We start from the raw sequence: 18,176 nt of genomic DNA on the forward strand, positions 1-18,176 counted from the left end.
TGTGTCTGCCTAGTTTCTCCATCTTAGAATCTCTTTAATTTCTGTGGCCAGTTTGATCCCTCTTACTCACTTCAAGAAGGTTCTGTTCTCTAGCAGATTCAGCCACTAGTAATAATTCTTATGAACTTCTATGGATTCACAGATCAATTTGCTTGTTTGTAACTATTGGTTCTATAGAATTTGACTTTATAACTTAGTATGTATACATCCTATTATTTTTTATGTATAATCAAAAATATATTAATTTTGGGATGGTCTCTTTTGTATGTCTTTTTTAGACAAGAACAAATTATAATCTTTATATTCCCAGCCTTTAAAAAGGGACTTTATATTAAGCAGGTGTTTCATAAGTGCCAGGTGAGATACTATCATCATATATTTTCTACTTGACTCATAAGGTTTTCAAACTTGGTTCTAAGGAGGGGGAGTAATTGTTTACTTCTTTAAAAGCAAACAGGTTTAATTTTGTAGAAAAGGAGGAGCTCTGTTAGACTGAAAAAACTTGCTAACAATTGGTTATAGGCACAGATGCTTAATAGAAACTGTGGATTTTGCTGTAGGACAGACCTGGGTTTGAATCCTAACTCTTATTAGCTGTGTGTCCTTTATCAAGTTGCTAAACATCTCTGAACTTCAGTTTCAGCCTATTAAAATCCTGCGGGGGGTGGGTGGGTAATAATGCCTATATAGTAGGACTATGGTGTGGACTAGCTAAAATAATACATGTAAATCCCTGTCCCATAGCAGGCACTTGGGAAAACATTAGCAATTGCATCAGAGGAGGAGGTAAGAAGGATCTCACACAGGCGTATCACGGACCTCAAGCCATGGACACACATTGAGCTGGGAAGGAATGCAAGCACTGTGAGGTCTATGGAGGCTATCCTGGGACAGAAGTAGTGTTTTAATACAGCATCCCCGTCCCTTCTGTAACACCTGGTGCTGTTCTTATCACAGAGCCTCGAAGTTCAACTTGTACTTCAGGGGTGGCTTTTACTCACCAAGCAAAGTGTACCACTCACCAGCATGCTTTCACAAGGGCCGCAGACCTTTTGAGAGCAGGTGTGCAGTGGGAGAAAGTTCTGAGGTATGTCACACGCAGAAGTATTGTCCACATAAACTGCTGTTTCAAAGGAAGAAACAGACTGGACTGTGATGAGGAAAAGGAAAAACGGAAGGCAGAAAACCCCAGGTAGGTATCCTTCCATGGCCGTCTCATCTTGAAGATTTCCGGGACTTCAGTAAGTTTCCACCTCCTTGAGATCTAATCTGAATATATTCCTGCCTGTGCTGTAATCCTAGCAATTGTTTGGGCTTCTCTAGCATCTTGTCTTTGTAGAGTTTCAGAAGGCTTTAATTGTGGAGAGCTGGCCAATTCTGTTGCATCCTTGGTGAGAAAACCCTAATGCACCCATCTTCTTTCTGGGAAAACTGAATTGCCTCCAAGCTCTCTGAATGACAGGACCAGGGAGATTTAAATGCCTGAGTGTCTCTGTGGGCTGAGCGCCTGCTGCCTCCCCTCCTGGACCAAGAAGAAGGAACAATGATAAGGAATTTTCATGGAATTTGGTCACATTTGCTTTCTTGTGCCCTGAGCCCTGCTTAGGTAAGGTCTGTACCAACAGTTCCAGCTCCGTCCCCACCGCCCAGCGAGGCGCTCGTGTTGCCCACAGAAGCCTCAGGCCAGCGTAGGTACCCAGGTACCAGTGCACCAGTTCTCTGGCTAAGAGGTGCGGAGGGGACAAGCTTTAACTCCCCTTGGAGTGGAGCCTCCCAAATAAGAAAGTCTCCGGGTGACGCTCGGGAGAGTGGAGCCAATGCGTGCTTTGGAGGAGGTCTGCTTTGAGCCCTTTGCGGATTGATGCTGATGATTCTTACCAGTTGTGTGTATGTGCAAGAAAAAAATCAGAGACGTTGCCTGCCTGCTCCCATCTCTCGCGCGCTCTCTCTTGCTCCCTCTCTCTTTTTTGCTCTCTCCCTCCCTTCGCAAACATTGGATTTAAACCTGCTCAGAATTCAGCACAGAGGAAGGCAGCAGCCGTAGCAGCAGCAGAAGCGGTAGCAAGCCCAGCAGCTGAGACTCCGCAGCCTCACCATGTACCATCCTGCTTGCTGGATCGTCTTCTCCGCGACAACCGCCCTGCTCTTCATCCCAGGTACTGGAGAAGGGGGTTCTCTATTCCTCGGGCGATTTTGAGATGATAGAGCAGAAGAGGGGAAGGAGAGTCGGAGGGGAGAAAGGGAGTGTGCGCTGCATGTGAGGGGAAGGGGTAGGCTTGCTGTGTGCACGCGCACACACATCGCTCCTTCACTCATTCACACGCACGCAGATGCTTGCAGCACGGGATTTGCTCTCTGCTCCCGGCAATGCGATCTGGTGAGCTGGGTTCGAGATCTGCACCACGCTGTGAGGCACTGATGTTTCTGTGGAAGGGACCGACTGGCATTAACTAGTTGGGGCCCAGGGAGAGGAGAAGAGGGGTGTCAGCGCCCAGTCATAAATCCTTCTCGCGGCTTACGTTGGGACCCGCAGGATAGATGGGGCATCCTTATCTCTCGTGATGTGATGTCTCTCAGTTCCAGTCTCTATCTCTGCATCTCCCCGAGTCTCTGTTTTTTTCCGTCTCTCTTCCTGTCTCTTCTCTCTCTCTCTCTCTCTCTCTCTCTCTCTCTCTCTCTCTCTCTCCCTCTCTCTGTCTCTCCTCCTCCCTCTGTTTCTTCAGAACCCCCTCTTCCCTGCTCTCACTCCAGCTGCTTCTCCCCTTCCTTCTCCTTTGCTCCTAAATTTCTTGTTTTAACACAGTCGTCCTCCCACCTCCCATCCTTTCCTTATCCTTCCACCAAATGGGCAGATTACCCCTTTGGAATTCAGAATCCTCTCATAGAATCCTTTCCTATGCTACTCCTCGCATAGGAAACATGAATTTTCCTTGACAGCATTTGGCATGCTCAATCAGAGGGAAGCCTGGGAGTCTGGATTTACCTGATTCTCTTCAGCACCTTCCCTACCTTCTCTAATGATGTAAATGTGATCTTACCTATCATAGCAGTTACTTGTTTGGGGAAAACAAATCTGCAGTGACACAGGTAAGATGCAGCAATCCTACCAGAATAAGCTTAGCCGAAGTGTTGCAAAACCCACCACGATTTAATAGATTTGATAATTGCACGCTTGTGTTCTCAAGCAAACATCTGAATGCCTGCAGGCATCCTTCAAACAATGCTGAAGGGACTGTGTTAAGCTTGCCAAGGTTTTAGGCATCATCAAAGGGTCTGTGGGGTTTCCATACTAAAGCCCAGCCCAGTAAGAATTTCCTTTTTCTTTTTTTCCCCAAACTGAGATACATGAATTTGGTTTAACATTAGCTTAAACCTAAAATGTCATACATATATACACAGATATAAATACTAAGATTCTTATAACTTACATATCCTGATAACAGGTGAAAACCAGAATTTTACATTGTTATACTCCAAATCACTTGGTTTTGGTTTTTAAGCACAGAAAGCCCTAACTATTTGTAAGCTACCAATGTAAAATCAGACAAATGGAAGTTTACTGGGGTGAGAGAGAAGAAATCCATTGTATAATGTTTTGTAATGCTTTTTAATTTTTTGTACGTTTTCTAGCAGAGATGGGCTCTGCATAACCATGTTGCCAGCTGTTTGTTTTAGGCTGAGAAGTTCAGAGTGGGAATGCTGCTGTTGTTCTTCCTCCAGATTCCAGCTTAGGAGGCGGTTTCTGCCTGACTGCTCAGTGGGGAAGGCAGGCCAGTCAGGGAACACTCAGTATCTGCTCCAGCCTGTAGAGGGAGCCAGGTAGGCACTTTGGGTCCACAGTGTGAGAAGACAAACTTCCCTCCGTGTGCAAGTCTCCAGCCTGTGTGACTGCTCCTGGGACTTCCTAGCACCCAGTCTCCCTCCTCCCACTGTTCTGGGCCCAGGTGAGCAGAACAGCAGAGATCAGGATCCCCACCCCAAGGGATGCTGGCTGTGTGTTTGCTCTCCCCAAACAAGGAATCAGAAAATTACACTTCAAAAGCGGAAGGGAGCGAGGCCCAGGCAGCTGAAGCTGCATTGCAGTGCAAACCGAAGGAAGCCAAGAATCAGGGTGCTACCTCCCTCTGGAATTCCCATGGCACCCGAAAACACATCTCCACTCCACTGGTGGGGAACACTGATCTTGCCTGTGAGAGAAGCATCCACACCTAAAGCCAACTGGGCTCCAGAGAAAGACCTCAACCTCTGAGCCAGTCAGCTCTCACCATATTAAAGCATTTTGGGTGACAGAGGGAAGGCAGGGCACTGGTGTGACCCAGTGTTACTCCTGCTCTGAGGGCTGCTCTTCAAGCTCATTGGGTCAGGACCCTGGCCTCAGGGGTCTCGAGCAGGGAGGAAGGAGAGTTGGCCTTGAGAGGTGTACCTGGAGAGAAGGAAAATGGCACTGCATGAAGGGTTCTTGTGTGAAAGGGAAACTGACTGAATCCATAAGTTCTGATGAGCTGCAAGGGCTTACTTGTGACTTCTCCTTCCTCACTTATTTTACTTCCTTTATTATGTTTTTAGACTTTTTTTCCCTTTGTTTCAAATGGTGGTTTTTCTCCCATCATGGTTAATACCAGTTTGTTAGCTATTTACTTTTCCTGCATCTAAAGACAGAGGCTAATATAATAATGAAACCCTGACCTGGTTAGGCCTCGATGCCATTTTATTCTGCAGTTTTCTATTTCTTGGTAAAACACGTTTTCATCCAGAATAATTTTAAGGTTAATATTGTTGTCGCCTTTTGCCTTCCACAGGGAGACCGATGGTCATAAATTGCTTTTCTAGACAGAATCTTTGGGATGGAAACGACAGTAACAACTGGAAATTAATGAGCCCACGCCCAAGATGGGGAGAGGGCCCCAGCTGACAATTTAATTGTCATGCTGGGGCTTAAGACGCTCCTGAAACCCCAAGCACTAAGAGTGAGGGTGCATTTGTTGTGGGAGGACAGATGGGTCTGTGCTAGGAGCCTTTTTGTCCTTGGGTCAGGGGCTTTGTGGGAAGATGAGTAGATGATAAAACAAACCTGGAGAAGCAGAAAGTGAAGGCTGCTGGACATTTGCATCAGAATCACCTGGGGGGGGATTAAAATGCAGAATCTCTACCCCCATTGCAGACATGCATTTTTACCAAGCATCCGTGTCCTTTTGATGCACTCTAAACCCAGTTTGTCTGCACTTTAATATGCTGTCCAAGACCTACCGCATTCAAGTGGAAAATCATCTTCTTCCTGCCTCTTTTCCTTTAGCTCTGAGAAATGGCAGGGTAGTGGCACGGAGTGAGGTGAGGGGCTGTTGCTATCTTTAGTGGCCAAGGCTCAGGTCCTGAGGCACAGCCCAGCCCTACAAGAGCCTGCGGGCCAGCTCACTGATTGGAGGACTGGATCTCCAACCTGGAGAGCGTCTTTTCTCTAGTTAGGTCATTGTCCTTTTTCCTCAGCTCCTTCTGCTGCGTCTTCTTCTGTCATATGACTCTAACCAGGCAGTTAGCCATGAAGCATCCCCATCTACTTGGACTGGACTAAGCTATGTCCTGTGCACAGATCTGTGAGCCTGAATTCACAACCACAGCTGAATCTCCTATTTCTTGCTCTAGCTCTGCACTATTATGGCCAGAAAGCCATAGACAATTCTGTGACCTGTAGGATTCTTTCTTCCTCAGCACAAACCTGACCACAGCTTCTTTCAGGAATGTGTCCTGGGCCATGGGCTCTTTGGGGTGGATGCTTGGCTTTAAGGTGACAGCTCCACAGCCAACTTTCCACTAATTCCTTTCCCCACCACCAGAACAGTGTTGAGGAACCTGCTAAGATTGCCTGGTTTGCGTGAGGGATTAAGTAGGAGAATCATTTGCCAGTGGGAAAATCCTAGCCCTAGCCTAGACTTACTGTAAAAGAGACACCAACAAGGCCTAAGAGTTCAGCTATGATCAAGACCTCATCATCCCTCTGCCAATCATAGATTCATGCTCCTCCCCACCCCTCCCAGCTATCTTGTGACCTCATCCCTAATGATGATAGACATGGTAATAAGGTCAGAACACTTCCCGTGAGCACTTCGCGGTGGCCCAGTGGCAGTAGCAGGCTCTGAGGAGAAGAGAGGTGTCAGCTGCCTCATAAAGACTGCTTTCTCGGCAGCCTGGAGCTGGGCAGCATTGCTGAACCTGAGATCAGAGTTCCCAAACAGACTGCGGTTCTTGGTTCTCACATTGCTTCAGTCCTGTCTGCTTCTGTGCTTTCTCTCGTTCTTAGCACCCTCTGCCATGGCCTGTAGCCTGGGAAATTACAGGAGACTTCTTAAGTAGCTGGTACTTGCCTGAGTTTGTTATTTAGCAGCTTTGGCCCTAGCCCTCTCGTATCGACCACTGGGCACACCTCAAACCTGTGTCAGAGCTTCATGGGGCAGAGTGCACTCACATGAGGTGGGACTCCACCCAAGCCTCTGAGAGAGCTGACAACAGAGAACTGAGACTCCACATAGCAGCTCTTTGTGGTTTGTTTCGTTCGCTCCAGGTAGTCTCTGCATCTCAGTCTACTGCTCTGTAAGATGGGTTCCAGTGCTATATGATTCTTGTTTCCAACTGGACAGAGTAGCCAAAAGCGTAGGTTAGATGAAACGAGATGAACATTTCTGAATTTTTAACATAAAAATCTCATCCTGGTCTCCTAGTAATAGGGGAAAAAGAGAAGGCTGTTGCACATAGGAAGGAAAAGGGCATTCCTTATTGTTGGAGGAGAATGAAGGCAAAGCAGGGCCATCCCAACTCATATGTCTTTGTCACAGTGATGAAAACCAGCTGAATACAGTCCACCCGTTCATTTACCCAACAAGACTTTATATAGGTTCTGATTAAACAAAATATATTAAGTAAGATACTCTCCTGCCTCAATCCAATAAAATAGGAAATTGTTCAGTGTTTTCCTCCTTTTGGACCCCCAATGCATGCTGAGTTTGGGCTCCCTGGGCCTTGGTTTCTCTGTGTGGAAAAGAATGGCAGCCCCTTCAGTCTCTCAAAACATTGCTTTGCAATATTTTTAATGGGGTGCTGTGTATATGGACTTGTGCATCTGCCTCGGACAGTTGGTACCGTAAGAGCCCTGTCACCCTCAGCCTATGGGCTATGGTTTTCTTGTCCCTTGCTGACTGGAAAGGAGCCCATGGATTGCTGTCATCGCCTACAGCTGCTGAGGCTGGGGAGAAAAGAGAGATAGGAAGCAAAGCTTAGCTATTTCTATCAGTGAATTCAAGTGTCAGCCCACAGATGGCCCGTGGCTGCTGACAAGCCAGGCTGTCAGCAGAAGTGGATATTAGCACCTCTGGATGCTGTGTGGCACCTTCGAGACATGAGGGGCTGGGCAAACACTCGGAGGAAGGAGACAGCCTGGCACCACCTTGGGGCAGCTCTGCTCGACTCTCCTACCCCTTCTGACCCTGCTGAAGAGTCCAAGCTCCAGGCCCTGCAGACATTTGTCCTTCTAACCTTTTTACACTGTTGGTAGGAGACTAAGACCTACATTTTGCTTCTTAATCTGTGAGGCCTTCGTTGTCTCCGCCTTTCCCTGAAGGGTAAGGAGGTGGTTACTCAGTGGGGCATGGATATAGTTCCATTTACTAGATTTCTATATCATTCAATGCCATGCCCTGGAAGGTGGTATTTGTAAGGCTCAGGGCAGGATTGAAGGTAACTCTGAGAATGGAGCAGAAATAAATTCTATAGCCAGAGATAAACTTGAAGATTAATGTGCTTACTAGTACCTTCCTGTAGGTGTGTGAATGCATATTCCCTCCTCTCTCTACCCTCCCCCACTCATGTCAATAGACACAAGCACACACACTTCCAAGTCAGAATTTACTTACCCTCAGAATCACATCCACAACTTCTAAAGGAAAGCAAACCACTTTCTTGTGACTTCCATCTCTACCCTTCCCAAACTCCCTGCTGTAGCCTCCAAGCCTTGGTGTTCTCCCTGTGGGCACCTAGGGCAGCAGGCTTATACTGCCTGTTCCACACACAGCCGTGACCATGCATTGTGAGTGCTTCCCTGTGTCACAGTCTGCGCCCCCTGCACATCCTCTTACCTGCCGGGAGCTGGAGGTAGGCTTTGGACTTGATTCCCGTCACTCCGTCCCACCCAGAACTCTTGGTGCTAAGAGGCTGGGGACCCCCCTTCAGTCACTAGAATAACTTAATTAAATGTTTTCAAAATGCTTTGAGACACCCCTGGGCAATGTGCTGGTAAGTGCAAAGCATTATCATTATGATGCAGGCACATTCCCATTAATGACTCTCGATACTGTGCTGAGAGAGAGACCCCTGGAATGGCCAAGATAAATCAGTACAGGCCATTGATTAGAATGCTGCTTGCATGTTTGTGGGAAATGACAAGTAAAATCACATGGCACACCAAAATCCAACATGGGGAAAGGAGCGTATTTGGCATTTCAAGAGACAGTCTCTGAAATTTCCTGAATGGACAGTCTTGAACCTTATTACCTAGAAATAGGGGATTTCAGTAGGGAAATGCTATTTCATGCCTCTTGGGAGTTTACTTAGTGGTTATGCTAAGAACACCGATGGTCTCTTGCTTTATGGTTTACCGGGAAGATTATCTTTGGTCTCATTTGTTTCTTATCAAGGAATTGTAAGATAAACAGGGTACATGTTGCCAAATTCTGATGTTATCTGATCTAATCTGATTTTTTAAAATTTGTTTAAAACCCTTTGCAGACTTCTGGTTGCCTTTAGAATAGAGTCCAAAGTACTCAACACGGTCCACATGTAACCTCGTTTCTCACCTCTGTCTCCATCCAGGTTCCTGCTTTAGTCCCTCTGAACTCTCTCAGTTCCTCAAGGGCTTCTTCTGTGAGGCTCCCTGAGCTTGGAAATTCTGATTCTCTTATCACATTGTTTCTGGCTAAACATCTATTCCATCCTCAGGGTTCAGCTTAAATTTTTCTTTCCCAGAAGCGCATTCTTGATATTCTAAAGTAGGTTAGGGCTCCCTCTTTATTATACAAGTCCAAAATACCAGGTTTTTCCTTTCTAACACTGAGACCATATATTTTAAAGTAATTCTTTGCTTCATGTCCCTGTTTCCTCCTTAGACCATAGTCCATAAAGGTAGGGAACACATGTATTGTGTTTTCCAAAATGCTCAGGTCCTAGCACAATGGCAGATACAGAACAAGTACTTAAAAGGTATTTGTTGAATGAATGAGTAGATGAATGAATGGACAAATGAATAACCATTAAGGTGACATAAATACTAAGTATCAGCTTATCGGTTCTATCACTCTGTTCCATCCCATTGAATCCTCAGAGGCATCTGGGACCCTATGTCTCAGCCTACGTCTCAGCCTGCTTATCAGCTTCCCCATCTGCAGAGTGAGGACAGAGAGGCTTGGGGTTGGGGATGTGCTTTGCTAACGGGAGATGAAAATGTGTAAATAATGCTTATAATGATTACTCATTCCAGTGTCCATGCTTGTCAATAAACACTAGCTCCGAGCTACCAACCAAACACGTGCGGCAGCTCAGAGCTGGAGCCGTGTGCTTTCAGATTTCATATCGCATGTTGCGACAAACATGCCTGTGAGTAAGATTCATTCCATAAACACAGATGTGGGCCCTGATGTGGGCCACTGGCTTAATACAAACCAAAATTACTCAGCACATTTAATCAGGGTGTTTGTTGAGGTGGTCCCAACTATTTGAAGTTTAGAGTCATGCCCATGGTGCCAGCAAGTACAAACTGCACCAATACAAGGACGAATTGTGTTGTTCACCAGAAGTAAAATGTTGGGATAGGGAAATGCTAATAACATAAGAATGAGTCATGCTTCAGCAATTGATACTAAAACGGATTGATGTCCATATGGAAAATATAAAAAGGGACTCAGCAAATCAGAAGAAACAGAAAAGGGACTTTCTTATTTCTTGTACCTAGTCACTTTTCATAGTCTAGTCTGTTTCAGAGTGGCATTTTCATGCCTGTGGGGTTCTGAACAGCAGGACCTTGCCTTATTCATCTCTGAGTGCTTTAAGTGCCAACCACATTCACTTATTTGCATGTTACTTATTCACTTATTGCTATGTGATAAGTCCTTTGCTAGGCACTAGGAATGTAATGTCTAAACAAAAATATGTATGGTTCCTACTCTCATGAAGTTTACAGTCTAGTGGGAGAGACATATGTGCCTCAAGTAAATACCAATATAATTGTAAAATCACAACTAAGATAACATTATGGAATGGGAGGTGTGTGCTGCTGTGATTGCCTATAAGGAAGGCTTGATCTTGCCAGGACAGCTAGCAAAGCCTTTCCTTGAAAGTGAAAACTGAGCTGAGATCAGAAGGATGGAAATTATCCAAGCCCAAGGGGGAAGGCAAGGGGAAGGCAGAGTGAATAGGACACGCAGAGGCAATGTAGCAGAAAGGATCAGAGGACATTCTCCTATTTTGCTGGAGCATGGAGGAAGGGAGTGTGGTATGAGATGAAACTACAGGGCTGGGAAGGAGTCAGAAGACACAAACAGCCCTTGAAGCTCATGTTATCATGTTGGTCTTTATTCTAGAAATGATGGAATACCATGATGTGATTCATGTTGTGGGGTGAGGATCATGAGTTTAATTTTTATATCTTGGTCTTGTTGCAGTTTGTAGAATGGATTATAAGTGAGCAAACCTGGAAGTGATAGGTCAGTTGAGAGGCCATGACAGCAGTTGGATGGGCAACGACTGGTGGTGATTCAAACAGAGACATGGGTGACTTGAGAGCCTTTATAAGAATGTCATAGGTGCACCATACATGCTGAGGAATCTGATTCTGAAAGTAAACCCAGTTAGCACTGACAACCATTTGAAGAGCATTAAGAAGAGTATCTGTCCTCAAATTCCTGCTTGCAAACCATCTTGTTCAGTTTAAGTGTAAACTTGCTCTGAAACAGGGAATAGTTTGTTTCTAGAAATTCCAGCATGTCTGGAAGTCTAATAATCTCAGCTCCTTAGCGGGTATCCTCACAGAGTCTAACATAGGAGCTTAAGATTGCATCACTCAACTTCCCAATCCATCAAAAAAGATTACAAAAAGCTTTAGTTGTGTTATCTGCTGGGTCCTGCCCATGACTGTTTCCTCCTGAAAGAAAACAAGCATTTTAGAGAAGTTTTGATTGGGTTCTAGAGTGATTTGTGGATATCAAGATGAACTGACTCTGGGTGATGAACACACAATGGGATTTATAGATGATGTAATACAGAATTGTACACCTGAAATCTATGTAATTTTACTAACAATTGTCACCCCAATAAATTTAAAAAAAAAAAGAAAAAGAAAAAAAGAAAAAAAAAAAAGATGTAACCAATATTATCATGATAACATAAAAGCATGCATGACCTCCCCCCAAGGTCCACTGCCTGTATAAATTACATTAATTTAATTAAAAACATCGAGGTCCCTGGAACTGAAAGAGACTGTGAAGATTGTCTAATTCATTCCTTTCATTCCATAGATGACGACATTGAGTCAAAGAGAGTGCAAGAATCTTACCCAGGGTCACATAGTCAGACGGGCAACTTTTGAACAGAGTTTTCAATAAGGTGTGTTCATAGCCTGCCTGGTGTCACTTCAGCATGATAGTGATGGGCTGAGCTGAACTTTGTCTCCTGGTCTAATACCCTATTGGAACACGGATTTTTAACCTTGGCCACTACTCTGTTACCCGAAGTTCTCTTATCTTAATGGACAAAGAGCATCACGGAACAGGGTAACTTCATGGTATCTTTTACCCAAGGATTACGGTGACTGATCAAGAAACCAAAGAGAAGACCTGTCTTTTTCAGAGGCATTCTCATACTTTGGCTGACCTTTGCATTTGAACTGGGAGACTTCTAGAAATCAACTGTTTCTGATATTCAGAAGGATAGGCTCAGGGTATCAAATTCCAGATATCAAATACCTGACTTGTTTGGTCTACACACTGTGAAAGGGACATGCCTTTATCATCACTATACCATCAAAATATCGATTTTAATATTATCTGTTTGGTCTTGGCTGTGCACTAAACCAAAAGGAAATCCGTACCGAGAAAGCCATAGTCTCTATATTAACAATTCATGGTTAGATGGTGACTTACAACGTGCACAGCACATTTATGTACATCATAACTATCCTGTATATTAGTGAGCAAAAGGGCCAAAAGAGTTCTTCTTACTTCCTCACTCCTACCACCACTGCACCGCCTTCACAATCGACAACGTGGTCATAGGCACAATCAAAATTAAACCAGCTGTAGTCAAATTCAGAATGAAAAGGAAGAGTTCAGATTCAGACATGCCAGATATGATCAAGTGTAAATGCCATGATGTGTATAAGATGGTAGCATTGCTGACACATGACAGCGGTGAGGCCAAGTACATATGGGCATTTCTGTTTCTAAGAAGACAGACCTAAGGAAGCTCTTGGCTTCTCTAAATAAGCCAACCTGGTTCTTCTGAACGGCCCTGTGCCAAGGGATTTCCCATACTCCTCAAAGGGAGGAGAATGTTGGAAGGGAGAATGTGGCAGATGGAAATAGCCCATCAGCCTACAGGCTCCAAGAGAAGCTGGAGTTTCCTGAGAGTCCCCTGGCTTTACTCCATGGGGATAAAGAGAAGAGGAGAGAGTGCCCAGTCTTACTTGGCACAGGGGTGGAGGCTTCTTTGGGGAGGCCCAGATGGGAAGGATGATGAAAACTACTAACAAGAGTCTGCCTCTTCTTCTGATGGGCCCTACCCTCCTTCTGTGTGGGGCAAAATCCTGGGAGTTTAAGCGTCCTGCATTATAACTGCCACCGTTTAGCCCCCACAATGTTCATGAGGATTGGACCACTTCTTTATTATGGCCTAGATGACTGTGTCTTTCCTTCTCTCATGTAAATTATTTATTTTTAAAGTAGGCAATTAGCTCTTCCACCATCATTGCAGGAGAGTAGAGAAGCATTAATCTAGTAAGCCAAAGAAATGGCCTCTGGCTTTACCTCTGCAGTTAGGAACTGGATGGCATTGGGCAAGCAGCTCAACCTCTCCAAACACACTTAATCCTCTCTGTAAGATAGTTTTAAAAGAACTGTTTTACCTACTTCCCAGGACAGCCATAAAGGTGATAAAGGTGCACAATAGATATGACCCCTCTGAAATGGCCTACAGTTCCAGGTTTTCAAGTCTTGTTGTATCACGTAGGTTGACCACTTCTGTCTGGGTATTTCTCTCTTCTTTTTCTGTGTCAAACACCTCACTCTCTATTTTTCCTGTTGCTCTGACCGTCATGGGTTATGGTTATAATTAGCAATGGAACATATAACAAAATCCTTGTGACCTTTGTTTTGGAGTAGGCCTATTTCAGGGAACTCTTGCGTTTACTTCCCCAGGCTTAATGCCATGTTAGGTTGGCTTCTCTTTGTTCCATGGAGAGTGTTGGTAAGTGGTTCATGTTCCCCCAACTAAGCTACTCTGGCCTGGACCAGAAAGTGGACTCTGATTTTTGGGTTGAAATGAAAGAGACCCGCATGGTGTCTAGAAGAGCTCCAGTATAGAACCAAAAGTGAGGTGAAAGTGCCTTCATCTCTGTGAGTGCCAGGCCTAGGCTGATGATGCCTGCCCCCTAAGCTTCCTGTCACTACTAAAAGCAGAATTTCATGGAGCAATGTATAGATGGAGAAGATATATTGGTGGAAAGAGGGGTCCTCTTTGGCTCTCTTGAACATATACTGGAGAGGGGACTGACTGATTCCTTCCTGTTTGGGCTGATTAGTGAGTCCCTAGAAATTATATTCCTCTTTGCCCAGGCCCAAGAGGAAACTTTACAGTACCTGAGGTCCCTACAAATCTATGCAGTCTATGTTGGGCTAAATCCAATGAGATCCGTTGATTCAGGACATGCTTGGGTGGTAGAAAGGGGGTAATTTGTAGAATCATTTACCTGTTTTGTATCCTGCCCTAATCCAACATGCTCAGCTTTTTAGTGGTCTCAGAAAAAGACCCAGCCTGAGTGGAGATGATAAGCTGGCACATAGTTCTTAAAAGTTCCCTTGAGACCAAGAACCTCCTAAGCATACTGCACTTGGTAAGAGCCTTTCTGTATGTGTCACTGGGCTATATTCTGAGGAGCTAAAACCTGTGGGCCTTCACTATAAGCTGGGTCTCTGGAGTAGAGTAGAGTTTGCTTATATTTCAACCACAGGCTGAGTCTTTGTCTTGTCTGGAGTGGGGTGGGGCAGTGCTGTAGCTCCCCTTTGGAATTAGAATACTCATTTGTCATCAGATTTTAATATCCATAAAGGTCACTGGGACTAGCTTTAGATGGGCAGACTCTCAGAGATGTAGGGCTCTACCATCTAGCTTGGTTCTGAACTGCTCAGCTCCCACTCCCAGCCTCAGGTCTCATTCATATGCATCAGAAGTCCTGTTGATGTGGTGAAGTTCCACTGAAACAGTGGGTGCTTCTTTGGAAGCCCCTGGGCCACCAAGCAAGAGCCTACGGAGACATAGACTTAGTCAGCCATCCAGTGAGTGGAGCTGATAATGCACCAGGGAGAAGGAAGTCTGAGCCCTGGGGATATTGCAGCCTCAGAGCAGACCACCTCCCCCGTGTTGACGTGCTATATAGAGGATTGCAAGGATCATCAGCCACTGGGGCAAAAACCTCTGTGGGCAGATTTCTGCCCAAGTCACCAGAGGACATGCCATGCGACTCAGAAACCCCAACAATCCTGAGGAGCAAGCACAGAGCGTCCTGACTGGTGTGACAACTGCCTGCCTTCCAACCTGCCCCTGTTTCCCACCCCCCCTTGATAACCACACATTACTCCCTACCGCTCCTCTCGGTGAACCATTCTTGCTAGTAAGTTAGCCACCCCTCCTCTTGGTTAATTATTTTTAGTTCTATGCAGAGCCATGCAGGTTTGTTTGTAGTTAAATGTGTGGGAGTCTACCACTCATTCCCTGAAAACAGTCATTGTTTTTGCCTTTGAATGTTGTCTCTCTGAAACAGAAATAGGATTCCACTGTAGAGTGCTAGAGAAAAGTATTGCTTCCCAGACCCTGTGATCTTCCAATCACAAGATGTGAGAAACGGAAGGAAATTTAAGAATTCTTGTCTTCCTTATCAGGTTGGTAGATGGGCTCAGCCAGAAAGACATTCTTTTTTTTTAATTAAATTTATTGGGGTGACAATTGTTAGTAAAATTACATAGATTTCAGGTGTACAATTCTGTATTACATCATCTATAAATCCCATTGTGTGTTCACCACCCAGAGTCAGTTCTCCTTCCATCACCATATATTCGATCCCCCTTACCCTCATCTCCCACCCCCCACCCCCCACCCCCCTTACCCTCTGGCAACCACTAAACTATTATCTGTGTCTATAAGTTTCTGTTTCTCATTTGTTTGTCTTGTTCTTTTGTTGTTTTTGGTTTATATACCACATATCAGTGAAATCACATGGTTCTCTGCTTTTTCTGTCTGACTTATTTCGCTCAGCATTACTCTCTCAAGATCCATCCATGTTGTCATGTGACAACAGAAAGATATTCTTGATTGTTTCTCCCTACACACACCCATGACCACAGGTGCCCCTTTAAAATCTACTGTAGTTATTCATTTACTCAGTTTGGCTAGGAAAATCCTTCAATCCCCAACCTCCCAAATACCTTACTCTTGCCTGAGATGTTCCCCTACTCAGTTCTATCTCCTGGTTGTTCCATTGCTGTTTGGACCCTTATACCGATAGCTTTGCTCAGAAGTTTGCACAGCTCTAATTTGTTTTCTTCCCCCAAAGATGAGGCCTCTCAGATCACTTCCTGCAACTTCATCTGCAGCTGCCTATAGTTCTCTGTTTGTGTTGTCCAGATTCTCATAGGTTCTGTGGCAGGTAAGTGGATGGGAGCCTATCTCCTGCTCCCTGACACCAGCTGCCCTTTATCAACCCAGGTGGTTCTGTCTTCACTTCTTTTATACCATCACTTTTCACTATTAAAAACAAAAAAATCAAGACACGCCATACCAGTGGTCTCCAAACATTTTTTTATTTTAAAGCATATACACACAATGTATTTATTTATGTAGAAATGATATGTCGCTACACATATATGATGACAGAAAGGATATAATATAAAAAAATAAGAATAGGAATTCTAATATTTCTTTCATTCACATCATTACACTCAGAGCATCCCTGGGGGCAAGCACCACTTTGAAGACCAGCACACTAAGTATAGTTCTCCTTGGAACTAGAGTCAAAACAGAAAAGTCAAATTACCCTTGGCACAATGCTTCCAATGGCTCAGTTCTGGCTGCCTCTTGCCGGGATTTAGCATGGGGATGTGTTCTTGGCCACAAATCACTCTGGGTATTGATACAATACAGTTGCTATGGCAGACACCATCTTGGAGCAGTTTCAACAATACTATCTTTATGGTAAAAATGGGTAACATGTCAGTGGATACAGACCAACATCAAGCATATTCTTTTGTGTATTATAAAAAAAATTGAAGGGAAATAATGGAAAACAGTCTTTGAAAGAAGAAAAAGCTAAGGACAGGGATAATCCACGTCAAGTGCTCCTGCTTCTTCATCTTCTAAGTCCTCACCCCCTGTCCCAGCTCTGCTCTAGGGACCTCCTGCTATAGGGGCACTGAGGGCCTGGCTTTCCCAATGTAGCTTGGAAAATATCCTTTCCCCTGAGAAAAATCCCAGGTGAGGTAGGGTTCGAATTTTTCAAGAGATATTGTTAGACCATACCAATGGAAATACACAGAAAAGAGTAAAAATAGGAAAAGTTGGAAATGAATATATTTTCATAAGCATAGCTGTATTTATTTTTTAAATGGGTAAATATATATATATATATATATATATATATATATATATATATATATATATTAGATTTTTAAATTAAAACACAGCTAACGTACAATATTATATTAATTTCAGGTGTACAGCATAGTTATTCAACAGCACCCATATAGCTGTATACAGTGTTATTACTGCATTACTGATTATAGTCCCTATGCTAAAGAAGCGGTCACTTTGATAAATCCAGCAACCATCTGACACTGTACCGTGCTACCCCAATATTATTGATCTTCTCTCACCCCTTTTTAAATTTTCAATTAGAGTTGACATTCAACATTATTTTATACTAGTTTCAAGTGTATAGCATAGTGGTCAGACATTTACATGATTTAGGAAGTGGTCCCTCTAACTCGTATCACCTGGCACTACACATTGTTCTTACTGTATTATTAATTATATTCTCTATACTTTACATCCCCACAGCTATTTTGTAGCTACCAATTTGTATTTCTTAATACCTTCACCTTTTTCACACTGTCCCCCACCCCATTCCTATCTATCATTCTCATAGATCTAACACCTATCTGGCACCATACCTAGTTATTACAATATCATTGACTGTATTCTTTATGCTATACCCTACATCCTCATGACTGTGTAACAACCAATTTGTACTTCTTAATCCCTCCCCTTTTCTCTCATCCCTAACCCCTTCCCATCTTAAAGAAGTCCCTCTAAGATTCCTTGTAATACTGGTTTGGTGGTGATGAACTCCTTTAGCTTTTTCTTGTCTGGGAAGCTCTTCATCTGTCCTTCAATTCTAAATGATAGCTTTGCTGAGTAAATTAATCTTGGTTGTAGGTCCTTACTTTTCATCACTTTGAATATTTCCTGTGAATCCCTTCTGTCCTGAAAAGTTTCTGTTGAGAAATCAGCTGACATTCTTATGGGGGCTCCCTTTTAGGTAACTAATGGCTTTTCTCTTTCTGCTTTTAAGATTCTTTTTGTCTTTAAACTTCAGCATTTTAATTATGATGTGTCTTGGTGTTGGCCTCTTTGGGTTCATCTTGTTTGGTATTCTCTGCACTTCCTGGGCTTGTATGTCTATTTCCTTTGCCAGGTTAGGGAAGTTTTCTGTCATTATTTCTTCAAATAGGTTTTCAATTCCTTGCTCTCTCTCTTCTTCTTGTGGTATTCATATAATGCAAATGTTGGTATGTTTGATGTTGTCCCAGAGGCCCCTTAAACTCTCCTCAGTTTTTTGGATTATTTTTTCTTTTTGCTGTTCTGGTGGGTGTTTT

At 44.0% G+C, this 18,176-nt stretch overlaps 1 protein-coding gene across 2 annotated transcripts in view; it reads left to right on the forward strand.

Annotated features, from left to right (window-relative positions):
• The first annotated feature begins 1,703 nt into the window (after nt 1–1,703).
• The window catches only part of OPCML (opioid binding protein/cell adhesion molecule like), a 1,344,396-nt gene continuing 1,327,923 nt past the window's right edge, over nt 1,704–18,176 (forward strand). Inside the window, exon 1 of one of the 2 annotated variants that reach the window (XM_088800813.1) lies at nt 1,704–2,156. In XM_088800813.1, the coding sequence (XP_088656939.1) occupies nt 2,096–2,156 (61 nt within the window). In that variant the 5' untranslated portion in view covers nt 1,704–2,095. The remainder of the gene's footprint in view (nt 2,157–18,176) is intronic. The other variant, XM_088800811.1, reaches the window with a different exon arrangement.

Source organism: Rhinolophus sinicus, chromosome 9 (genome assembly GCF_057876585.1).
Source record: "Rhinolophus sinicus isolate RSI-liver-muscle chromosome 9, RSI-T2T, whole genome shotgun sequence".
Taxonomy (NCBI): Eukaryota; Metazoa; Chordata; class Mammalia; order Chiroptera; family Rhinolophidae; genus Rhinolophus; species Rhinolophus sinicus.